At 34.6% G+C, this 26,370-nt stretch overlaps 2 protein-coding genes and 1 long non-coding RNA gene across 3 annotated transcripts; all 3 read left to right on the top strand.

Moving 5' to 3' along the window:
- Positions 1 to 3,131: 3,131 nt before the first annotated feature.
- LOC133858587 (uncharacterized) lies at positions 3,132 to 6,233 on the top strand. Its single transcript, XR_009898534.1, has 3 exons — positions 3,132 to 3,205; positions 4,589 to 4,687; positions 5,958 to 6,233. It is a non-coding gene; the product is annotated as an uncharacterized LOC133858587 (long non-coding RNA).
- Positions 6,234 to 12,574: 6,341 nt separating this feature from the next.
- Positions 12,575 to 17,458, top strand: LOC133874538 (magnesium transporter MRS2-I-like). The gene is made up of 11 exons (XM_062312389.1): positions 12,575 to 12,931; positions 13,041 to 13,070; positions 13,580 to 13,736; positions 13,923 to 14,044; positions 14,950 to 15,024; positions 16,047 to 16,274; positions 16,353 to 16,397; positions 16,560 to 16,604; positions 16,698 to 16,727; positions 16,867 to 16,986; positions 17,085 to 17,458. Exons 1-11 carry the CDS (start codon positions 12,671 to 12,673, stop codon positions 17,169 to 17,171), a joined length of 1,200 nt encoding a protein of 399 aa, XP_062168373.1. The 5' UTR covers positions 12,575 to 12,670; the 3' UTR covers positions 17,172 to 17,458.
- A 2,305-nt stretch (positions 17,459 to 19,763) lies between these two features.
- Positions 19,764 to 26,370, top strand: LOC133858603 (E3 ubiquitin protein ligase DRIP2-like). The gene is made up of 7 exons (XM_062294082.1): positions 19,764 to 20,335; positions 21,513 to 21,612; positions 23,056 to 23,341; positions 23,528 to 23,949; positions 24,056 to 24,106; positions 25,368 to 25,440; positions 25,637 to 26,370. Exons 1-7 carry the CDS (start codon positions 20,218 to 20,220, stop codon positions 25,799 to 25,801), a joined length of 1,215 nt encoding a protein of 404 aa, XP_062150066.1. The 5' UTR covers positions 19,764 to 20,217; the 3' UTR covers positions 25,802 to 26,370.

Below are 26,370 nucleotides of genomic sequence, written 5' to 3'. Positions count from 1 at the left end.
TTGGGGTTGAGGAGCCCTGTACATTTAGTATATATCAGAGTGTGTGTTGGTAAGAGGTTTACCTTCCATCTTTTACCTCTACTTACCTTTCAAAGTGGATGGGTGCCAATGTACAATCTTGCTACGTGTTATCTCTTGACTGGGTTGCTTGTGACAATTATTCAGGGGATAACTCATCGGCTTAGCGAGAGGATGTTCATGTTTCCTCCTCTTGCCATGGGTCAAGGGGCATTTAATGCCTCAACCTGCTCCTCCGATGAGGGAGGTGAGGAAGACATTTAAGGCCTCACCTGTTGTGACGACCCGTTTTTTTTTTTTTTTTTTTTTTTTTTTTTTTTTTTATATATACAAACATAAAACGGGTCGTCACAGAAAATGGTATCAGAGCAGTTTGTTCTAGGGTTTGTTAGGAAAAGCGGATGTCTAGGTTTGTATTAGAGTCTAAGGATAACAAGAGAGCCTTAGGATTCTAAAAGTTTTAACACAGATAAGAAAACTTAAATATGAATTCTTGTATGCATTGCATGGATTTTGTAATGCATTCAATAGGATTTGTGTTGTCTACGTAGCATGGTTTTGTGTAGACAAGCTATGCCACTTAGACAATGACCTCTTCCTTGGTTTGGAGGTGTTGCATGCGTCTTGATTGATTCGAGTGCAACACATTCCCTTTGTCTCGTCCACGTATGTGGAGTCGTGTAGGTAGAGTACGAACGTTTAGGTCAAAACGTATGCGTGACTACTCTTGTAGTGACGCTGTAATGGGTATGCCTAGGTGTCTAGTTGCTTAGTCTTTCAAAAGAGTCTAGTATGATTGTGTAAGGCTATAGGTGATGTAAGGGAGAGCTTTTCGTGAGGGTAGACTAATAACCGTCCTTTGACTGGTGGCGACGTATTCTTAGGACGCACCGAAGAACGCTCAAATCTTGAAGAGTGTGTGCAACTGGTTACACGAGCCTTTTTAGAGCATGATGTGAACGTCATCGTCTACGCGACAACGGGAAGAGCACAAGACCATTGTATGAGATAAATTCTAGGAAGCGGCCTAACTACAACTACGAGGACGACACCCTAGCGAGGCGACAACCATCAATTGAGCAGCTATTCAGACGACGAGAGATGTTTTCCTCTAGGGATTTGATCTATTGGTACGAGTTAGATAATAAAGTATTAATGTGAAACAGACTAACAAGCGAATAACTAAAAATACTAAATTCCAAGATATTTCATTTTAATAAACTGGGAATTAAATAATGATTTTAAAACAAGGAGTTAGTTAAGAATGATTATTTAATAAAATTTATGGGCTAAGCCAAATGCTTTTAAAACACGGTTTTGAACATAAGAATTGACTTAAAATGTAGTAGTTCAAACATGCTCTGTGTAAGGTTTATAATTTAGCACAAATAATCATTAAAGTAAAAGTGATAGTTCAGATATGAACTTTCAATGTATAGTTGTATGTGTTAGAGAATATTGTCTGAATTAGGTCCAAGTATTAGAAAAGAGTTAATTGCTAGTTTATCTTTGATGAGATCATGGTGTCATAGCATATCTTTGGTGGTGAAACCAATATTTAGAGAAAATTTATGTTTTGAAGGTATTGATGGCAGTGCAATAGTAAGGAGTTAAAGGATCAGATCGATAATGTGTTGAGGATAAGCCATCATTAATGAGTAAGTAGCAAGTTGAAGCATAGTGATGTTAGGTTAAGTGTAAAAATCTTAATGGTTTACTTATTTGAGGATGGTGATACCTATGATTAAACGAGAAATAGATTATAATATCACATGAGGATAAGTAGATTTGTGAATATTGGAGGTACTTAATAAGCCCACACTAGATCTTTGATGTCGTAAAGGTCACAGTTGAGGACAATTAGAGTTATTCCAATATGATTTTAGGAGTGGATAAGGTAAACGATAGAGGAAATTTATGTGAAACAACTAAGCTATACAAATTAAAGGAAGTTACTCTCTAAATGCGATCAAAATTATTATTGAGGTTGCTTAAAGAATTAGTTACATGGCTAAAGTTTTGTGAATAGTTTGCCATAATGACTAAGAGTTTGAGGCACTAAGGGTAAGTTGTAGTGTGTGGTATAGAGGAATGAGAATGATTCACCTTAAGTCATAATTTGGATAATGAGTTTGGAACTAAGGAGGGGAGACTTAGTGAAATGACTTGGACTTGTGATGAAAATAAATACATGAAGAGACAAGTGATGCTAGTAAAGTAGTATGAGTTTAAGTGATTGATGATTGTAGAGGATGATGTAAAGTTCAAATGAATGAAGCATGGGTTAGCCAAGAGTAAAGATTAGTAATAACTTCGATGTTAAAGATAGAATGCTTGATGCTAATTAACTTTGAGGACTATTAGGGTAGCTTCATGTAAGCATGTGAGATCAAAAGAATTGTATGCAAATTTCGATGACGAAATTTTTAGAAGGAGGGGAGGATGTAATATCCAAGAAATTATTTAATGAGTTTATTAGGAAGTAAATTAATGTAAGCCTACTTAGTGTGGTAAAGTGTTTTATTTTTATCTTATGGATTTGTAAATAGTAGCCAAGAAAAGAAAATGTAATTAATATTTTTAAAGTCTAAATAAAAGAACAGAAAAGAATATAGGTGAATAAAATGAAATAAGAAATACAAATATAGAAAGTAGAAATGCTAGAAAAGATAAATGAAATAATAAGAAACTAAATAAAAGATTAATTAGAAGGAAAAGAGAATATGATAAAATAGAACAGAACAAAGCCAAGTGAGTTGTCGGCCAATGTGAGAAACAAGAGAATATTGTAAAATTAGGTGAGGAAAAGTCAAAACTAAAAGACAAGAAGTAAATGAAAAGGTAACTAGATAAAATAAAGTAATATATATATATATGAATGAAAAATGGGGCGCAGACCTGCGCCCCACGTTCAAATAATTTAGTGAAGGGCTATGCCCTTCACTCATCATCACTCATGGCCACCTGGCCATTTCTTTTTATTAAGTGGCAGTCGGCCACTTTAATAAGAGGCCAGTGCCTCTTCGTTCTGGTTTTATGAACCACAGAGAGCTTCCTCTCCATTTTTCCTCTTTTAGATTTTTAGAGGAAAACTACAATATACAAAGATCCAACGGTTCAATTTTAGATACGACTTCGGTAACGTAATCGTAGAAGCTCGATCTACATTTTGACCGAACGTTTTGAGGTAAATCGCTAAACTCGCATTTCTGGAGATTTTTATAAATCTTATATAAATGAGTTTAATTTAGCGTTTTCTCTAGATTTTGTGTGGTTTGGAGTTACTAGGAGCTTCCCGAACATTGGGTTTTGGTTGGGAACTATTTAGATGAAAATCTAGGGTTTATGGTGAATTTATGGGTTTGATTTATGGGCATGTTGAACGGTTTTATTTTTATAGTTTTTGTAGATTTGTTGATTTGAATTATGGAGATTAATTTTTAGGGGACTATGTTAAGATTATTGAATGGGTAACCTTGGAGTTGGTTTTATGGATTCTTGATGAAATGAGGTTTGGTTAATCTCTTTGTTATGGCTATTTGTGTTGAAATGAAGGTGTGAGATTGTTGAATGTAGGTTAAGTATTGGTTGGTTGAGAAGAGCTGAAGTTATTGTGTTTAGACTCCTTTATGTCAATGGTAAATACGGTTGAAATAGAGAATAGGTTGTAATAGAAAGTAAAGGCGTGAGCTAAATAGTAAAGTGATCAAATGGATGGGGTTATGGAATTTTAGTTAACCCGGTTTAGTTATTAACTCCGATTGAATTACTAGGGTTCTATAACACCTAATTAATGAATAAATTTGTAAATGAGATGATTTATAAGGTGAAATTGTTATAGGGAGCATGATATGTTCCAAAATAATCTTTAGGTGTTGGAAAGAAATTATAGGTTTTGAATTTACTTGGAGAGGTGCTAAACTAATAAGTTAATAAGGATTACATATTGAATATAAGGTTGATATGAGAATGCCGTAAAGTGGTAAATAACCTTAAGACAAGAAAAATAAAATAGTGGTATTATGGGAATAACTAAATAGACTTTAAAGTCAATTGGTAATTGAATGACTTAGTACTTAGTTCACCTATCTATGTACACATAGTATTTATGTGTACTAATGGATTAGGTTTAAGCTTGTTAATCATTGCATGCATATATATATATATATATATATATATATATATATATATATATATATATATATATATATGTATATACATACATACATAGACATATACGTGAATATGAGTCCGGTAAATAATGATAAGTTAGTACATAAGCAACAAGCTATAAAAAGATTAACAATAATGACAATATGCTGTAAATAAAATAAGAAGACAAATAAAATAGTAAACGCGTTTTAAAGATTAAAGTGAGATATAATATAAACCTAAACTTAAGTGTTAACCTAATAGTAGCTAAAGGTGGCGAATTAGCTTTACACGCGGGTAGTTTAGGATACCTAGCTAGCTTTAGAAGCGAGTGACGTGACGTGTGAGCATGCGGGTAGCTTTTGTGTCATAGAGTATAGAGTTCAATAGCATAGTCTAATGTTACCAATGTTTGCAGGATCATGTTCGGATTGGAGACTTTAATTGGTTCTCCAATGTAGAGTCCAAGTGATTAGAGTTCAAGGGAGTGTTCGAGTTGGAGTCCAATGCAGCCAAGGTGGGTATTCCACTCACTGAGAAAATATATATTTTTATATGTATTGGATTGATAAAAATATATATATTGTTTATGAAACTGAACCAACCATATGATGAAATGTATATGCTTTGAGATGATTTATTAGTTTCGATTATGTTTAAACTATATCAATGATGTTTAAGAGATAGTGCAAGAGTGAAAAGCATTGACTAGATTTAAAGTGTTAAGTTCTGCGGTTGAGATTTAAATTATGCAAATTGTTTGAGAACTTGTCATGTTGAAACTGCGTAGATTTGATAAAGAAACTAAGTTTTGAATGATTTCAAAGTGTTGGGTAAAATGCTGGATTTGTTTAGTTTTAAAAGGCGTGATTTCAACTGCATGATTTCAGCGTGACACAGTAGGGAAATGTATACTGGTCAAGCACGGAACATTGAGCATGTAGTATAGAGCATACATATCAAAGTAACAGTATCAGCAGAGTAACAGTATCAGCACATTGAGGCAGTATCAGCAACACATTGAGGCATGCATAGCATATATAGCATTGTTTTGTGAGAGATGTTTTTATGTTATGAGTAGTTTTACTAGACGTATTGGTATGCATAAGAGTCTTCATGAAAAAGATCTTATGTATATTTCTATCGGATAGTCATGTGTTAAGGTCATACATTGAACTTGAAAGTACATGGATACATGACTACCCAGGTGCGAGTAATGGCATGTCTATGAGTAGGAAGGTTGACTGTTCTTGTTCTTCAGGAAAGACGTGTTAGCATGATTGAGTTTAACTCTAGTACTCTCATGATCTACTGACGTCAAGGCACGAAGCTGGAATACGATTAGAGATGGTGTTGCGAGTGTTTTGTTGAAGGATGTTATCCTAGTATGGAAGAGTAAGATGCCATGTTCTTTGCTTAAGATCTATGTGTATACGTGATATCTGTGATGGAGTGATCGTGTGCATATATGTCTGAGCGACCGGTGAAAAGTATTATTATAGAGGGGTCTATATGTAAAATCTTCCAAGCAGTAGATTGGAACTTCTACATATGTTCACAGCTATATAGTATGTTTTAATTGTTTTCTAAATAGTCGGTGTTTGCTGCATTAGCTGTTGGTAAATTGTGGCTAATATAGTGCTCGCACGACTAAAAATAAAATAAGGGTTGGTTCTTTGTGAAAACTCAGTTAGTCTTATACCACTGAGGTCTTAGTATGAGGTATACTAAGGCGGTGAACTCATTCTTTCACCTATGCGGATGTGGATACCACCACAACCGTGTAGATGATATTTCTTTGGCTGCAGGTACTTCGGTATAGTCGATGGGTCGGTAGCAGTGTGCTTGGGATATTATGACTGAAGCTCGCTGCGACAGTTGTAATTGTCGGACCACGGGTTGTCCACTATTTTATAGGTTTGGTATGGCTTGTGACGTTTGTGTCACTTATTCTTTGTTAAGCCATTATTGTTATAGTGTTAATAAGACTCAAACAGATAGATGTTAAATGGCTCTTTGTTGTAATTAATTTGTGATAGATGTATAAGTTGTAATTTCCGCTATTCAGATTTATGTTTTCCGCTGCATAGATAGATGTATGTTATACTCTGATTATCAGGTACATGTTATGGGGCATGTGCCATATGTTGGCTGAGCGACACGTAGTCGTGCCACTGCGATGACTCGTTTTATGTTTGTATATATATATAAAAAAAAAAAGGGGTCGTCACACCTGTACCCTTGACGGAGGAAGTGAGGGTTGCATTTAATGCTGTTGTGGCCTCCCAAAAATCTTGATGGTATGGTAGTCACTTCTCTCATTTTTCCTATTAGTGGGAGTAGAGTTGTAATCAAGCCGAATCGAGCTGAGTATTGAATGTTCAAACTCTATTCATTTAATTTTATTTCGAATAGGAATCGAGCTCGAGTCTATTACCGAACTAGAAAATTTGTTCAAGCTTGACCTATTTATTTTTCGAACAAACTCGAGCTTGCTTATGAGCTGTTCAATTAATTTATTCATTCCTTATATAAAAGTAAATATTATGTTTGTTTATTTTTGCGTAAATCCATATTAAGTATTAGTTAATTAATTATTTTTAAGATTTTATCATTTTAGTTAATTAAATAAATTAACTTGAATCTTAAATAATCCAATATATATGGAGTATATATGTATGTTTTATAGTATGTATATATAAATTCATTATACACCTGCGCGTGAGCGCAGACACACATATTTATACTTGCACTCAAACACACTCATGTACAACAAAATAATAACAATAATTCAAGCTCTATCTATTATATTAGGAAGAGAATTCATCTTTACTTAAGATGTTCTAATTATGAAATTAAAACAATACTATAAAAGATAATAAAAATAAAGTTATACGAGTATATCTCATTCAATAATCGAACCTAATTTTGTGTTCACGGTCGACTCGTTTATTAAACGTACTGAGTCGAGTTTATACAAGCGGGGTGTTGAACAGACTTGTTCATTTAGAGCCCTAAGTGGAAGGAATCATGTGCTATGCTACTGTTGGCTTGGTTGGGTTCAGCCATTGAGATGAGTTGAAAAGCCTACTTAAGTTTGGACTAGTTGCCTTCTAGAATAGGCCTATTGTCCAGCCCAATGAGTTTGATCCGAGTTCATCAATGTCATATGAACTTAATTCAAAATTAAAAAAGAAAAAAAAAGAATAACCTTCATTCAAAATTACAAGAGGAACGAGAGTTATGCAGAAGAATCGTGCCTAGGAAATATGTAAATAACATTTCCTATAAAAATATAATTGTCGCATAATTAATTACTTAAAAAGCCAAGTTCTTCCAAAGTGCCCATGCGGCATGCGGCCATACCAGGAAGATTAATCTGCTAGCTTTGCTAACTAATTAATTAGGATAGTTAATTGTGAAATTAATTAAAAAAAAAATTAAACTACTAAAGAACTAAAAAAAACGTCTCTTTTGCAATGTAATGAAGAAAAGAATGTGACGGGTTAGAAGTCAGCTTGCTAACTACTTTTTTTTTTTTTTTTTTTTTGTTTTTTGTTTTGTTTTAGTGAAGCTTTGCTAACTACTAATTAGGATAGTTACGTGGGCACTAATTAAATATAAGACATATCTACTAAAGAAGTTAAAAAGGGGTCTCTTTTGTCATATGGTGAATAAAATAATGTTTGAGGGGGTTCGGTTGGAGAAGTTTGTAATCAAATAGAAAAATGAAAGAGGAGAATGAAGAAATAAAGAAAATTGAGACAAATGATTCACTGGTAATTCGGTTTTAGATACCTACATCTACTACTAAAAAAACATTTGATACGACTACATTGTACCCCTATTAATTATCTGTACACAAAGTTCTATTTATAAAGTTTGCGAATTCTCATATATCACAAATGATATATTTTTATTCTTATCGTATAATCTAACACCAATAAAGTGACTTTTATTATTCTATTTTTGTTTTGAAAGCTGTATGTATGGGTTAGGTAAGGTGGGATCATCTTTGCCAAATTGCCATGCATGCCCCTTTAATCTTCTTATTATTTTTTTTTGTTCTATTCAAAGTGGGGAAAGGGAAAAGGGAATTATGACAAAAATCAACAAAATAAGGATAGGCAACCCAAACAACAACTCTGATACCACCAAAAAAGGGTGCGACAACCTATTTACAAATGAACCATATAGGAAATGGGTTAAATAAATGACCCGATCTATAAAGAGAAACAAAGCGGCCGCCAAGGGTTGCAATAAGAGCGCGCCAACATAAGAGGCTTCGGAAGAGGACCTTCCGGAATCCTTGCACGCAGGTAGAACCACCAACACACCAGCACCAGAAAACGATGGATCCGAGAAGCCGACGAGCAGCCAACCCATAACGAGCATGGTCTCCACCAACAAGTAAAGCAACGAATAAACAGGGAGACAAATACAGAAAAACAACAAAAGCAATAAACAAAAGAAAAAACCAAGGAACATAGGGAAAAAAACAAAAAAGAAACTACAAAACCCAAATAGCAGTAGCTCTGACGATGGAAAGGGCTTAGGATGGACGGCAGAAGGCACTGAGAGGCGCCTGAGGATGGACGGCAGTAGCTCTGACCGTGGCAATTTATAATCAATATAATAATGTCGTTTTTTACATTAAAAATGTTTCAAGTTATTACAACTTTTATTATAATTTTCTTAAAAACTAATGTAACGTACAGTTCATAATTAAATTGAAAGCTTAACTATTAATTAATTAAGTTGAAGAGTCAATTATTTTTACTTAATTATTATATTAATTATAAATTGGCACGGTCAGTTTTTATCATGCACTTTTTAACAACAGTACTTTTTATCATGCACGTTATATATATATGGCAGATGACTCCAGATCCTATTTTCCACTAACTCCTTTGAAAATTCATTTGGCCACAAACGAGAGGATCGGTTATGCCCATAATAAAAATATATGAGCATGGTAGTCTTATCATCTTATCATCTTCCCAAGTAAAAAGATCACCAGATGTTATGGCCTCCACATGGTACAAAAATGTACATAAATGGTAGCAACCGGCCGTTAAACCCTTTAGGAAGGCCATTGACCAACCTTCCCTCAGACTACTCTCCCCAGGTAAAAACCTCACAAGCAAGTGTCAAGTCTATCTGGTGAAGATCAAGAACAATATTATTTGACTCCAAAAGTCCAAAGGACTCACGAGTCAGCACATGATCATCAGTTTTTCTAGGAATTGGTCTCACAACAAACCAATGATTTTTTTTATTTTTTATTTTATTTTTTTTAACTGCATTCGAATCCGTGTAATACTGAAGTGTTTCATGGGTTGCAAAAAGCTTTATCATCAAAGGATGTTCAAACCTAAAATATATTCTCTTTTCATCCGCCATTCCCTATCTCTACAGACTACAGTCAATACCGTATTCTTTGACTGTTTTGGAATCACTTTCATTTTGTTACGGGGTATAATTTGCCACCCTCTCTGTTTATTGAGATGATTTGGCAACCTTCAGAATAGCCCAAGGGTTAGCCAACTATTCTTTTGCTGATTTGGGGGTGGTTCACCCCGGCTACTTTCAAAGTAGCTTAAGGGTTAGCTGACCATCCCTTTAGTTAATTCGAGGGTGGCAAACCACCCATTTTAGTCATAGAAGTGGTTCGTCATTTTCTTTGGTCGTTGAGGTGGTTCGACCCCCTCCAAAATAGTCTAAAGAGTCCGCGATGACCCATTTATTTATAAAAAAAATGCAAGAGAAACTTTTGATGATGGCATACTGGTAATAGTGGTGTGATAGTGTGGCCATAGCCATAAACTACAGTGTCATGGTAGAGATAGAGGTCTGTGAGGGAAAATAGAGAAACTTTTAATTTTTAACGCTTTTTAACGACGTGACAAATTTTGAACTTTTCATTTAAAATGAATTACCCAAATCCGAATCTCAAGATATAAGATTTTTTGCCATCCCAAGACACAACTTTTGACCACCTTGCCCATGTGGTAAGGTGGTCTCCTATCAAATTTTAGGTTTTTTTTTTTTTTTTTTTTTTTTTTTTTTTTTTTTCTAAAAAAAAAAGTAAAAAAAAAAGTAAAAGTTGCTACGTGGGCAAAAGTGATCAAAAGTTATGTTTTGAGGTGACAATGTATTATATCTCCAATCTCAATCCCAATGAATTTTACCTTTTACATGTCATAATTAACAACACATTATTTGTAACACCTATATATATATATATATATATCTTAAACCATATATTAAAAAAATAGCATTTTTCTCCCATGAACTACCTGCCATTTACAATAAAGATATAATACATTGTCACTCCAAGGCACAACTCCTGACCATATTTGCCTACGTTGCAACTTTTACTTTTATTTTTTTAATTTTGTTTTTGAGAAAAAAAATTCTAAAACTAGCTAGGGAACCATATATATATATATATCTTAAACCATATATTAAAAAAATAGGGGTAATTACCTTTTTCTCCCATGAACTACCTGCCATTTACAATAAAGATATAATACATTGTCACTCCAAGGCACAACTCCTGACCATATTTGTCTACGTTGCAACTTTTACTTTTATTTTTTTAATTTTGTTTTTGAGAAAAAAAATTCTAAAACTAGCTAGGGAACCACCTTGTCTCATGGGCAAGGTGGTCAAGAGTTGTGTCTTGGGGTGACAAAAGATCATATCTCTTGTCAATATGCCACCATCACCAAAAGAAAGCATTTAACTTCCATTTGCATACCAAAACCCCACTTCCATCGGTCAACTTCGATAATGAAGGTTCATTAGTCGGTTAAGGGCAACAATTATTTATTTGACTAATTTGACCTCAAAAAACAAGTAATTACTTTCAACACTACCCTAGTTTTGTGCGAATTATCATTTCAAATGCATTTTGTAATATGTATTTCAGAAAAATAGATATTATAATATGAATTTAAAATTTTAAGTTGAATACGTACCCCCTTCAAACATCTATAATATTAATATTTAATCATTTAAACCAAACATTTTCACATTTACTCAAGTTTTAATTTGATAATATTTTCTTAACATGCATTTCTCTTTAATTAATTACTCTCGTACATTTTATAATACTTTACTCCTCTACGAGAACATGTTGACAAACCTAACCTTATCGGACGGGATGTTATATGATGTCCCACTTATAATTGCAAGTGGTATACGAAAGACGGAATCAAAATTTAATCTGGCCCATCCATCTTTACCTAATTAATATCATTTTTGTAATGCCCACTTAGATTTGGAAATTTGAATACTAAAAATAATTTACACTAGACCCCACCCAATGTCACCATCCCCCTCTCGTCCCTCCCTTCCTCATACAATGCAAAAAAAAGTCAACCCAAAACCCACACCAAGATGGGCAAAGCTCCAATAACATGGAGTCATGCATGGATCACCGTCTTTCTTTATCCTGTGCTTTGGCATATTAAAAATGTATTTTTAAATAAAATTATTGAAAGTGTATTGATGGTGATGGAATATAAATTGAAATTTATTTATTTTTGTCCACTTAAGCTTTTATAATAATAAATAATTTAGGCTTTGTTTGTTTTGGTGTACGTAAAATATTTTATGCAAAATGTTTTTCATAATTTTCTGTGTTTGGTGCGATAAAAAATAATAATCAAGCTGAAAATATTTTTTGTTTGACTAAAAAAGCTTCTTTTTAGTTTGGAAAATGATTTCTATTTTTTAAATTTCATAAATCATTTTTCGAGTTTAAGTTTCTCATTTTCAAACCGTCGGATCACGGTTGCACCACCACGAAGCCAACACTGGACCACCATCGAGCCATCCCTAGACCACCACCAAGCCATTCTCAGTCCACCGTCGAACCACCACAAGGCCACCTTCGGTCACCGACCAGCCTCCGCTACACCATTGCCTGACTCAAATTATTAGGTTTTTTTTTTTAATTATTTTATATTAATATTTTTATGTTGTGAATATAAATTAATTTTTATGGGTTAATATGATTGAATAAAAATAGAAAAAATATTTTTCATATTCCGTATGCGCCAAACACTAAAAAATATTTCTAATGAAAAACATTTTCCAACGAATAATATTTTATCTCGAAACATACAGAGTCTTGAGATAATATCATAACAAAATTTTGAATTCAAATATTAATTCAATTATTTATTTTTTATTCTAATTAAATATTTCATATATCGAATTATACTTATTTAAAAAAAAAATTGAACCTAATCATAAAAAGAAAGTGTTAAAATATATAAATTGAATCATTATATTCATCCCCTCCTGTTAACGTTTTGCGAAACCAAACGGATGCTTAAATAGTTTAATGGTACACACGTCATCATATAGCATGTGACGAACTCTCTCGTAATAAGGAACTTTATTTGAATTGAAGAATTGGTGGGTAGCGTCTAGCGTGCGTGATCAGAAGAGTTGAGGTTGGGGATGTGAGAGAGAGAGAGAGAGAGAGATGGCTCGGGGCGGGCATGTGGTGCCGGTGGACCAGGGTTCGGTGGTGTTGGGGTCCTTGGGGAAGAAGAAGAGCCTGACGGTGGCTCGGAGCTGGATGCTGATGGACGGCGCAGGCGAAGGGACGGTGCTGGATGTGGACAAGTACGCCATCATGCACCGCGTTCACATCCACGCACGCGACCTCCGCATTCTCGACCCCTTGTTGTCCTACCCATCTGCCATTCTCGGCCGTGACAAGGCCATTGTTCTCAACTTGGAGGTCTTTCCTCTATCTTCTGACTTTTTTTCTTTTCGTTTTGGTTTTGACTTTTTGACATTCTACGCTTTCTGATGTTTGAGACTGATGTTTTGAATTCTTGGGTGTTCAGCATATCAAGGCAATTATCACTGCTGAAGAGGTTAATCTCTCTCTCGTTCTCTTTCTTAAAATATTAATAGAGTCCTGTAGACTCGAATAACGGTTTCATGGTGTTGTTAAGAGTCCCACATTGCCAAAGTATACTTGGGTTGTGGGCTTTATAAGCTTTGAGCAAACCTCTTCCCTTAAAGTGCCTTTTGTGAAAGAGTAAGGTTCAATAGACTTTATCATGTGTGAGGTGTATTCTCGTGTGTGTAAAAGAATTTGAACTCTTTCAAGTTAATTAATTTCATTTTGCCGCTAATAATAGCTTCGGTGATTAACTAAAATAAAGAGTAATTAATCAATTGGAGGAGAGTAGAATGATGCATACGAAGTATGTGAGTTTATGTCTAATGGACGACTAATATGTCGGGTTTTTGTGAAACAAGCCTGCTATTGACTCAAGCTGGATGGGTTGAAAGAGTGAAAATTTAATCATTTAATTATTATTATAACACTTTTTCTCGCAACTGTGGGATTCTGATTGTCATATGTGTTGTGGAATAGGTGTTGCTCCGGGATCCGATGGATGAGAATGTTATCCCTGTTGTTGAGGAACTTCAAAGGCGATTGCCTCCTGTAAATGCCATTTGCCAAGGTCAAAGCGAAGGGAGAGAGTATCCAGGTGGGCAAAATGACGTTGAGGCAGGAGAAGAAGATGATGGTATGCGATTTGGGACTGTATTTGATTAGTGATGATTTTAAAAAACAAAATCTAAATTTTGATTAGTGAAGATTTGGGACTGTATTTGGAAATTTCTTTTATTATTTGTCCGGTTTATTTTCTTATCATTTTCTCAGTCCTGGATTTATTTCTTAACATCTGAATGATATACATTATGAAATGTAGTCTCTCCATTTGAATTCCGGGCCCTGGAGGTAGCTTTGGAAGCTATTTGTAGTTTCCTTGCTGCACGTACAATGGAATTGGAGACTGCCGCTTATCCTGCATTAGATGAGCTCACCTCTAAGGTGACTACTTCAGTTTCCTCTTGTTTTTTTTTATTTGCCTTTCATGTGCCAAAGTAATTCTTTGCAGATCCTTTTAATATCACAAGGCTATTTACTGCTCTCTTTTCATCAATCATAACTTCCACAGTGTTAGGCTATGTGGAGTCTGGTTTGTTGTCTGACCTGATTTGATGTTGAAAGCTCTACAGTTTAAAAGGGTTTAATTTTTTTTTTTTTTTAGGCTTAGTCCATGGAGCGGAGGCAAGGAGGTTGTATTTATATGGGTTTATTTTTGGAATTTTTTTTTACCCGTTTTGGTGTTTTGGCTTGGTAGAGGGTCGTATTTATAGTCGCTTATAACTTTTGAGTATAGTGGGATTGACGTCTCCTTGTATTGTTTCTTTTTAAGAAATAGTGAAACATTGCTGCAACTCGGTGAACGTAGCCTTTAGTAGTGAATCACATAAATCTCTGTGTTTGTGATTGCTTGTTTTTTATTTGCTTCCTTCTTATTTTTCACTTCTCATTGGTTCTGAGAAATAGATTTATTTCCTAACACATAGAAGAGAAACACGAGAGTTATCTTTGCCTTTTTGCTATTCTCATTCCCTAGAAGACAGAATTCATTTTGCTGTTAAATTTGAAATTTTTGGGCTTTGCTCTGTTTTTTTGTAGTTTCTCTCTGTTTTTCAGAAGTTTGGCTTCTGCATATGCTAAATCTATCTCTCTTACTTATAAGGGAAACTTCTTTTGTGCCCCATCTCTTATATAGAAGAGATCACATCATTATTTTCCCCATTGAGTTGGGACTTTGGTATCTTCATCACTGTTTCCTGCTTAATTTCCATGCTTGTGAATTGTGTTGCTCATTGGCTTCTTGGCTTATTTCTTCCCTGTAACTTTTTGTGAGTTATTATACCCTACAGATTAGTAGCCGTAACTTGGACAGGGTTCGTAAATTAAAGAGTGCAATGACGAGGTTGACTGCTCGGGTTCAAAAGGTAAGGAATTTTTTTGTTATGTGAGATACATTGTACATATGCTTACCAAAAAAGAAAATTTGTATTATCAAAGCCCTTCTTTTTAGTGATTTTATTTTATTAAAAATTTGTATACCATGGGAATGAATCTTTTATGTAAGAAACATTGTTAATATTTCTTTTTTAAGTTGAAACGTAGTTTTTATTCTCTGGTTTTCTGTACTTGTTGAAAAAGAAATATCTGTTTTTAAATGTCTACTAGCTAGTATTTGCACATAGAATTCTGTTTTAACAAATTTATGTCCAACATATAGGCATTAATAGTATTTATGCAAATAAAGTTAAAATACATATTTTGGAATTATATAATAATCATTTACCAGTCATGGAGGATTTTGACCCTTGAAATTTTTTATTGATGCTAAACCCAGTGAGCCAACTTGTATTTATTTTTCATTGGTTTGCATCTGTATCAGTATTTAACAATTATACGTGTGAGAAATCTGAAAAATCTGAAGCTTAAGAAGCAGGGAGAAGTTGCTCTTTTACCATATTACATAGCAGAAGGATCTGCAAATTAGTATTTTCTAGTTTTGACTAGCTTTGTTAATTAAGCTATAAAAGCTATGGCTTTGGACCGTCTGCATAACTGGCCATATAGGTTTTGGCCTGGCAAAGACAGGAATTGATAGGATCAGAAAAATTCATAGCAGAAAAAGCATTTTCTTCAATTTATGCACCATCTAAGCTAGTAGATTCTTTCCGTTGAATATTTTTAGGAAAATGAAAACAGATTAAGCAATATAGTTCTGATCATAAAAACAATCTCGAAACCTTGACAGGTAATACTGAAGAGAGTTATTACACATTCATTTCTTGCCCATCTCTTTTGCAAATCCACCATTAAATTTGTGGAACCACATGGTGGATCCAATAATAACCTGCTTGACTAGGTTACAACGAAAGAGAATATGTGTATCATTTCCCTTTGCTTTCCTCATAATAGGCAACGAGTTATCTACTGCTCATCACTAAAATTGCAGGTTAGAGATGAACTTGAACAACTACTTGATGATGACGATGATATGGCTGACCTTTACTTGTCAAGAAAGTTGACTGGTGCATCTTCACCAGTTAGTGGCTCAGGTGCTGCCAATTGGCTTCCGGCCTCCCCTACCATAGGCTCAAAGATATCCAAAGCAAGTAGAGCAAGTGTGGCTACATTTCGTGGAGATGAGAATGATGTTGAGGAGCTTGAAATGATACTGGAGGTTATAATCTTATTTACTTCTCATTTTTCATGCTCTATTTGAAATGAAGTGTCAATTGGGCAGTCATATGTTATGCAGGCTTACTTTATGCAAATTGATGGCACGTTGAACAAATTAACCACGGTATGTGCTATTTCGGATGTATTATTTTGCAATTCAATTATTTTTGTTGACTTAAAATCTGCTCCTGTTACGTGTTTGGTTTCAAAAAAGTAGCTAAATCTTTTGAAGTTCCATAAGATGTATTTCACATACTTCTCTAATTGCTTATGTGAACTTCTGTAGCTGCGAGAATATATTGATGATACGGAAGATTACATCAATATTCAGGTAACACAGTAAAAAACTTTAAATTGTTCTTCCAGACCATTGTCCTTCTATTAATGTTATCTGATCTAAGTAAAAACTTTGTGCATTCTGCAGCTTGACAATCATCGAAATCAGCTGATTCAGGTGCTTTGATCTTCCTTGTGTTTTGTATCAATGTTCTCTTTTTCTTTTCTTTTTGTTTTCTGGGTGATATTGCTAAGTCCGGGAACATTTGCATTATTTTCGTACATTTGAATTATCTTCTGCTGCTTAATGGCTGCAGTTGGAGCTCTTTCTAAGTGCTGGAACTGTTTGTTTATCCTTGTTTTCTTTGGTGGCTGGAATATTTGGCGTGAATATCCCTTACACTTGGAATAATGACCATGGCTACATGTTTAAATGGGTATGCATGCAAGCCATTTCTGCTGGTAAATTTGGCTTTTGGTTTCTGGACGAAATTCTACGAAAATATTCACTGATCTTTCCCATTTGGGTTGGCAGGTGGTCATTGTCACCGGATTATGTTCTTCTTTTGTCTTTCTACTAATTGTTTTATATGCTCGACACAAGGGATTGGTTGGGTCTTGAATCCATACTCATACATGAAGTATTCCTACTACAAAGGAGTTTCAAGCTTCAAGTATTCCTCTCTCTCTCAGTGAATTATCAAGTCTGATTCGTTGGTTTTAGCCATCAACTCATGCAAGTGTAAAAACAGACAGACACAGGATGATGGTGTAGTCTTTTCACTTTTAATTCACAATTCTGAACACATATATTATATTTGGTGGAAATTTTAAATGTATAATATTTAGATGATGTACTTGTAATCGATGACCATTTTACTGTGATCAATAAATTGGTTATTTGGATTTTGTTTTGTTCTCTATTCCTACCCTCAACCTTCTTTCCCTAATGTTACAACAACTGTTAATCAGAGGATGAGAGAGAGAGATCAGTATAGTGGGATTTGGGTCCTCTATAATTAGAGGTTATATTCTTTCTAAATTCATGAGGAAATATTGTCACCATGCATTTATATTTTGTTTGAAAAAGGGAAAATACTTTTTGGCGTATAGGAGGATGATATTGCTCCGTTTGTTTCGGCGTAAATAATTTTTAAAAAATATTTTTCGTATATTCCGGTGTTCGGTGTGACGGAAAATATTAATCAATCGAAGGCATTTTCGATTTGCGAAAAAGCTTATTTAATTTCGGTAAAATGGTTTCTCTTTTTTAAAATCGTAAACAGTTTTTTGAGTTTGAGCTTTTTATTCTCAAATCGTTAGACCATCTTCGGAACTCAAATTTTTAGGTTATTTTTTTTTGAAAAAATTATTTTATATTAGTATTTTTTATGTTGTGAATAAAAAAATTAGTTTTTATAAATTAATATAATTGAATAAAAACCAAACGCCAATAAACATTGTCATTTGTCAGTCAGGGCTGCCATTTGGAAGAACACCCTTGTTGAGTTGTTGTATAAGCGTCTTTCCATTGTTACTTATGTTCAATTTAACCATTAACCTTTGTCGTTTAGCTGAGACTCTTTTAACTCTTGTGTCGTTGTCAACAGATGAGGGAGAGTCGCAGATTATTAACCTAACATTGCCGTTTGAAACAAAATAAATTGACAAAATCGAGATGCAAAAATATTATAAGTTTGGTAAACTAGCTTTGGGATTTACTGAAATTAAGTTTTCCCTATATCAATTGGTTACATAAAATCAAAAAAGAAAAAGAAGAAAATTTTGATTTCATGCTTCTGTCTTGATTGAAGATTCCTTGTAGTTCTACAGTCTATTCTGACATTGGAATGGAAACTTCAAATGGCGTGTATATAGCAATTAAATATGAGCAACATGAGTGTTGAAGCATTTTTTAAGAAGGTCGAATTGACGGGAAAAATTATCGGAGGGACGCTGGCCGGAAGGAAACCATGATGATTTGTAAAAGGGAAAACTGAACAAAAATTTTAAAAAGAGAGTATATTTTTGCATACCTTGATGAAGTGTGCCCTATATATTTTTATAGAAAATTTCATGGGGATGGTCCTGTGGAAAGTAAAGTGGCAGGATATAGGCCTCATGGGAGGCGTCCCTCGGCTTGTGGAGCGGTCGTGGCTAAAAACCGCCCTCGAATGATGGTTCGGGAGTAAACAAGCCCGTTGTTCATTTTTCATTAAAGACGTTGCTTGAGTAGGTTTAGAGTAAATGTGCGTTTAAGATTGCGATTCGTAGATAATAAATGTGATTTTAAATCAAATCGTAGAAATTAAATCGTTTGCAAACTGCATTTTTAAAAATTGCGATTTAAAAATACAGAAAATCTGTTTTTTCAAATCGCAGGTAAAATAGAGCTTTTTTGAAAACGCAGAATTTTAAAGGTTAATTTTCGATTTTAAAAGCTAAACTGCGATTTTGCTAAACGCTTTACTGTGTTTTTAAAAATCTTTATTTTTTTAAATCACACTTTTTAAAATAAAAAATTCAAACTTACCCTAATTATTTAGTGTATTACCTATCCATGAATTTTTATCTTTGTTAGGATATATTAGAATATTTATAAAATATTTTTTAATTAGGCTTGATTATATTTTTCCTTCATGTTAGAATATTTTATATTCTTGTAAATTGTAATTACAAAAGCGCAAGATTGAATCCAGAATCTCTATGGAAAGCCCCGCAATTTCGTTATTTTGTGTCCCTCTCTTTTTCCTTCGTTACATACAAAATTCCACATGTGAAACTCGATGCATTTCGTGTGAGTCGGATGTAGACCGTTCATGAAGTGCCACGTCACGGTCGAGATTCACAAAGTGCGCACGCAAACTGCAACGATAATCTGTACGTACTACGTACACACAGCCTGCAAAACCCACACAAATACATATCCCAAGTCAAACAACATCAGAGCCGTCCATGCAGTCATCATTCAAGGAGTGGGCTCCACGTACTCTGTCCAAGTTCTTTTTGATTTTTCTGGAGACCGATCCACACCCCACTTGGCACAATCTGAGAGCTTTGACTTTCCTAAAATTCCTATACCCAAACTGCCAAAACCAAAACTAAAACTGAAACACGCCGTTCACGTGACCACCACGTGACTCTGCTATCGTGCGCCGGCTGCCAAACATAGAAAAGCACATAGACTTGTGGGCAGAGGGTGCGCTGGTTAACACCGTAACCGTGACCAGCGCACGCTATCTCATCCCCTTCGCATAGGCCTCTCGCTCTCGAGCACAAAGAAAACTAGTTATAAAGCTTTCATGGTGCGAGTGTTTCTACTGTTGAGCCTCGAACAGATCATCAACCCCTTTGCCATTGTCCAAATCGAACAAGACCCACGTTGAATACTCCAAAATTCCACACTTTGTCTCTTTTTTTTCCTCGCCCACCAAACGGAAACGGAGCCAATAGAAGAAAATTTTCCAACCCCAACAATTACTATCAATGTGTACGTGTGGACGAGTTTCTTCGTGATTGCCGTGGTTTCTCGTCCACAACGACGGAAAAGCTCATGATTTGTAGCGTATTGATGACATGCACCATGTGGGTACGTCAGTAAGGAGGCGCTTGTGTTTGTTTTGTGTGGGCGTGTCAGTGTAAGATCGAGGAGGAAGAAGAAGGTAACGATGATGGCAAGCCAGATTGTGAAAGTAAAGAGGGATAAACTCGCCGCATGCATGGCATGTCCTTTATGCAATAAGCTCTTCAGAGATGCTACCACAATATCTGAGTGCCTCCACACCTGTCAGTGCTTCTCTCTCTGTTCTTCCAATTTCTGAGTTTTTTTATTTTTATTTTTTATTTGATTTCATATGGTTTAATCGTTCCTTTCATCTGGGTTATTTGTGGTTTACGTTCTATTCGTAACTTTTTCTTGTTTGACTTGGGTATTCCTCGATCAATTTGCAATCTTGTCGTAATTAATGCTCATCATGTTAGTGATCGTACTTGGCGTTTTCTTCTTATATGCGAGTAATGGTAGAACTTGAGTTTTGAGATATGATAATTTGTAGGCTAAAACAATTAAGAGGTAATGTTTAATATTATGATGCATATGATGTGGCAAGCCATCAATGGTCCCATTGAATATTTTAATATAAAAATAATCTTATTTGTGACATACTTATAAAGTTTATAATTGGTTTCATTCAAATACTAGCGTTCTTTATTTTTTTTGCGGCAGTGAAACTAAAACTTAGAAATTTTCTCGAGATTTCTCATAAAATAAAATTTTCTAGTTATTTCATGTGACAATGCATGACTGGGTGAATCTATGGTTTATACCTTGGATAGTCTTACAATAGCTAGGATGCATACAATTTGGTTAAGGATGGCAATACGTACATATATACTGCATGTTGAATTGTATCAATATATGTCTTTTGATACATCAATCGAGCTAAGGTCGAGACATCAATCGAGGCCCTCAGAAATTAGTGCTAAACATCACGATGCATTCTTGGTTGGTCGAGAATTGAACCTCGGTCGAACAAGAATCTCCTGTTCAGTTTTCTTCAGAGATTTGTTTGCCTCTCGGTCTACATTAGAAGAGCATACTTGTTAATTTCCCTGAATTATTGGGAATGATATAGTGTCTTAAATTGTATCTTAGTGGTATACGAGTTTCTTTTTGTTTTGGTTCTTTTGTTTTTCAACATTCCATTACCGTATGGTTCATGCAATGCCCTCTAATAATGCAATTTGCATTGACTCCAGTTTTTGTTTTTGCTGATAAGGCTTGCTGGTTAGATACGTGACTTGGACTCTCTCTCTCAATTGATAAGTTAAAAATAATTTCCTTTGTCCACCTAATCTCTTGTTTCCTTTCAGTATAACGTACATTGAAACTTGGCTGAACTGCTTATTAAATATCTATTGTCAAACAATATCTGATGCATGTTATGTATAAATTTGAAAACAGTTTGCCGGAAGTGCATATATGAAAAGATAACAGATGAGGAATTGAATCACTGTCCAGTGTGCAATATAGATTTAGGTTGTGCTCCACTGGAGAAACTAAGGTATTTCATCATTATTACTCCTACGAATTTGGGAAATTTACAAATGGGCAATTTGCTTTATGAATATAGTTAACTCTGTTCCTTGCCAAAGTGATAAATTTTTAATTCTTCCATCATATTATACATGTGATTCACATATTGCTTAACCGATAGAGAGGAACTGCGATTTAAATTTAATTAGTAGCAGCTATTGTCATATTTGACAGTGCGTGCACTGTATAATTGTTGAGATAACAAACTGATGTTCCTGGAAATGAAAGTTTCAATTTAAAGCTTGGTTCTGAAGAGAGAGCAAAATGATGACTGTCTTATTCAGCACCTCTCTTTTTATTTTTAATATTTATTAACTCATTAGTGTCTAAAAGATGTGATGGATCATATGCTCAATGATCAAATTGTTGTTTAACAAAAGAATATTGCAAAGATATATTTTGGTTAAGTTGCAGCACAAATGTGTGGTTCTTGTTTCCCCACCTGCTAAAACTTATATTAAAATCAGGTCAACCTTAATCTTGACCCTCATTACATTTCTTTCGACCAATATAAGAGGAAAAAAGAAACTGAACTCACATACTTTGTTGAAATTTATCCTCTTGGTCAAAGGAACTATTGGCCAGCTTAGAAAAATGCATTACTTAAGAGTTAATATGGTCCATCGTTTTGTTTCTTTGTTAGCCAAGCCAAAAGAATTATAGACTGTATTTGCGAAGTCAAAAAAAATTAAGCAATTTGATTTGATGGCACACCAGCTTGTGAATGATATGGTTGCTTGTTTGTTATATGTTTCTGTGTGGAGGGTATAATAAATTCTGCAGGGGAAGTGGTTTGGTCTTTGTATTCAAAATGACATATTAATGTTGTGGGGATCATGTTTTTGTAGAATGGAAAAATTAGTCACTTTGGTAACCCTGCAGGCTATTCAATTGTTCATAAACTAGTTTAATAAGGAAACTTTGTATAAAAGTAATTTCATTTGCAGAATTGTTGGAACTATTTCAGTTATCTTTGGCTTTTATGAACCAGTAGTCCCATTTTGATGATCTTAAATTTTTTTTTTTCTTTGTATGTGAATATTGCATGATATTACCAACTTCTTAGGGGCTTTTTGTGATGCATTCTTTCTCAACTTTCATAATACAATCATAGTACAGCACAAATCATAGATGTTAATAATTCAAATCTTGATAGTCAGGAAGCTGAAGAAACCCCCCGCGCACCTCCCTGGATCATGCATGGGTACAGAATGCAGCCGATTCTATGCTTGAGCCTGTCCTTCAGTTACTTGACTAACTGTGTCACATTTAGAAGCCATTTTCATAAAGTCTAACTCATTAACATGAAAGATATATACAAAAACAATTAAAAAATATATTCATGAATTTGACAGGAGAAATGGTTTGTGTTTGTTTTAATTAGTTGCTTTAACCTTTTGCTGATCTGCAGGGCAGATCACAATGTGCAAGATTTAAAAGCTAAACTCTTCCCTACTGGAAGAAAAAAGATTAAGTCACCTGAAGCTGTGCCCTCAGTTCCATTGCCAGGAAAAAGGAAGGAGAGATCTCTCTCTTCATTGGGGTTCAGCGCAACAAGACTAAGTGCCCCTCCTGGTCTGATTGGAAAAAGAATAAAATCTGCTGCAAGAAAGTTTCTTGTTCTACAAGAATCTACTCTTTTTGTTGATGACCCTTTTAACAGAGAGGAAGATGATAAGGAAGTGGAAGATTGCGTGGCAAGTTTAAGCTCACCTTATTTAAAATTGCACAAAAGAAAAAAAAAATTATTTGATTTGAGCTTAAACAAATTTAATCTTCTTTCTTTCTATGTACTTTGTTTTAAAAAAATAAAAAGCTGATAATTTGGTTATCTGCATTTTATTTATAACAGATTCCTTTCGAATTATCTTTTTCTGATGCAGAATTCTTCTAATGCTGAGTCATCTAAGCAACACATGAGTAATAAACCGACGGTGGACAACGCTGAACCATGTGAAGGGAAAAATGATTTGTGGAAACCCTTAAATCGCTTGGTGGAAACTGCAAGCAAAACTAATAAGTCTGTTAAGTTCAAAATGCATGGGACAACAATGCTGCCGGATGCCAATGAAGCACGTGTGCCTAAATTTAAAATAAAGGGGCGTGGTAATAAATCAAAAGGCCATGGTCATGAAAATTCCTCAGCTCCTGCATCAAGTTCAGTGAAGCCTAAAAAGTTGCAAGCTGTCCGGCAAAGAAGAGCAGCTGTCTCTGATATTCCAGGACAAGCAGCGCTTGATGCAAATAGTAAACGTGACAGAATATTTAGCCCACTTTGGTTCTCATTAGTTGCCTCTGATAAACAGTAAGATTTCGCTTCTTTGGTGCAGTAAAGAATTGATCATTAAAGAGTTTATTCTTTATCTCATATGCTGATTTTTTATTTTTATTTTTTTGATTAATGGTTTCAGGGTAGGAGATGCACCCTTGCCGCAGATATCTTCATGCTATTTGAGGGTTAAGTGAGTTTTTATTAACTCTACTTCCTACAGTATCCTTACATTATTGTTTTGTGAAAGAAAATGTCATGGTTAAAACTGTCTTTCTCTGCATCAAGTTTATTGGTTTTGGTAGAAGTTCCATAGTGGATAAGAGATATTTTGGTATTTATGAAATACTAGTATGTTACTGTTAACTATCTTACACTTAATATGCTCTAGTCCAAGTTATTGACGCATTATTTGGAGCATGGGTTGTTTCTTATCCCATTTTTTTTTTTTTTACATTTCTCTACATCCTTTTCAAACAATTTAGATAGACACTATGTTGGTAGTAGAGTGGGTTTTGAAAGAATACTTAGTTCATTCCAAATGAAGCTTTTATTAAGCAATGAGGTGAAACTTACATTGGCAAATGAAAGATTGAATTCATATGAACATTTCTCTACAACAGTTGAAGTCTAAATACTTAGTAGTCTGCAATTTTGTTACCTAGAGTTTGGCCAAGGAATTATCTCAAGTGGTTACACATTAACATCATTTGATACAAACTTTCAGGTCAAGTTTGAGAGAAATTATTTAAATTTATTGTCTAGGTTGAAGAGGTCGAGAGTCGACTACTTTCTAACCACACCTAGATAAAAGAAAAATAACAGAAAACAGGGTTGATCAGCCACATGCTGTCTAGCGGATGATTAAAATATTTTGTCTACATTTTATATATGTATGCTCCGCATATATGCAAAAATTTGTATATGTAAAAGAACAGATAATGGGCCCGAACTATACTGTATCATTAACTAGAAAACTGAATTTATGTGATCTACACTTTTGAGTTACAAGATAATTCTGCTGATTTGAATATCATGCTTCCTAGGAAGAGATATTTATACACCTGCTACCCTTCCAATAGGTTCTTTTTCTTTGCCTATTTTTGTTTGTAGAAACCGCGAATTTCGTTATATTCGTTGTTTTTTTTTCCCTCTTATCAAATTTGAACCAATAAGGTAGCAAACTTCAGTAGCCTGTTTTATTAAGGCTCTAGAGAATATAATGGAATCATCATTTACTGTAAATGGGACAGGCAACATGCCTGAATGTCTCGAGTTGATCATATTAGTACTCATTATTGTTTTCATTCAAGTTCCTCCCACCATTAACAGCTGTGAGACTGTGATTCATATGAGTCTGTCCAACTAATGCAGTATATACAAATGCTTTCTTTGTTTGCTTTTGTTGGCAAATACTCCTGACTTTCAATGATTTGTTCTTCAAATTGTCATAGGGATGGTAGCTTACCTGTTTCACTTATCAAAGAGTATCTTGTGAAAAAACTGGATCTTGCTAGCGAGGCTGAGGTAACTTTGCCCCTCTGTTGGAAAAAAGAAGAAGAGAATTTTCTGTATGGCGTATCTTTTTCTGTACTCGGGTTGTATTATCTTCTCAAAAAGCGGTTTCTCTTTACCGTCACCATACAAAATACGGAGATGGAACTGTGAATGAGAAACTATGGGAATTTGTTGCTGATAAGTGCTGTTAAAAAAATCCTTACAGGTGGAGATCTTGTTGCAGGGTCAGCCATTGATTTCTACACAGCAACTTCACGACTTGGTAGACATGTGGTTGCAGACAAAACCAACATCAGAAAGAATACAGACATCTGTCGGTAGCTCAGCCAAGGATTTTGTGATGGTTCTATCATATGGTCGAAGCGCTTAGCGCCCATGAACAGGTTTCAATGATGCTTAAAGTCACCTCTATCTCCACAGTAAATCTCAGTGAAGGCAATCAAGGCAGCATTCCAAACTCAAGCTAACACATTAATGAAAAAGAATAAACCTGACATTTTTTTTTTTTTGCTTTTCCTCCGAATGATCATGATTTTATTTCGGTTGTTCATTGTCATGTTGACTGTGATTTTGTTACGGTTGATAAAGATTTTAAGTATGAAACAGAGCATGAGACTGATCTTGCATATGAGGAGGAAGAGGAACATTATGTGGAAAATGGTGATCCGATTCTAAATTCTGAAGTAAAAGCTATTGAGAATGGGGCTATTCCTGAAGTTTTTGATGTAAAATCTGATTGGAGAGGTCTATTCAATTCTGAGAAATCTATGGGAAAATCTATTGGAAAATTGCCTATGGAATTCTGGACTCAAAAGGGTCTCTTAGTTGAGTAGCCTCTTTATGCTAATGCTATTACAAGTAGTGATAAATATGAACTCAGATTACTAGTGGAGATTGTTGTTCTATTTAAGATGTTTCAGCTAATACTACCAAATACAT

This window comes from Alnus glutinosa, chromosome 1 (assembly GCF_958979055.1).
Source record: "Alnus glutinosa chromosome 1, dhAlnGlut1.1, whole genome shotgun sequence".
Taxonomy (NCBI): domain Eukaryota; kingdom Viridiplantae; phylum Streptophyta; class Magnoliopsida; order Fagales; family Betulaceae; genus Alnus; species Alnus glutinosa.
This window is presented reverse-complemented; position numbering and strand designations above follow the sequence as displayed.

Coding starts and splice junctions, on each gene's coding strand:
- LOC133874538 (XM_062312389.1), top strand. CDS start 12,671: ATGGCTCGGGGCGGGCATGTGGTGCCGGTGGACCAGGGTTCGGTGGTG. Junction 14,045..14,949: donor TAGATGAGCTCACCTCTAAG/GTGACTACTTCA, acceptor TATACCCTACAG/ATTAGTAGCCGTAACTTGGA. Junction 15,025..16,046: donor TGACTGCTCGGGTTCAAAAG/GTAAGGAATTTT, acceptor CTAAAATTGCAG/GTTAGAGATGAACTTGAACA.
- LOC133858603 (XM_062294082.1), top strand. CDS start 20,218: ATGATGGCAAGCCAGATTGTGAAAGTAAAGAGGGATAAACTCGCCGCA. Junction 20,336..21,512: donor ATCTGAGTGCCTCCACACCT/GTCAGTGCTTCT, acceptor ATTTGAAAACAG/TTTGCCGGAAGTGCATATAT. Junction 23,950..24,055: donor TTAGTTGCCTCTGATAAACA/GTAAGATTTCGC, acceptor TAATGGTTTCAG/GGTAGGAGATGCACCCTTGC.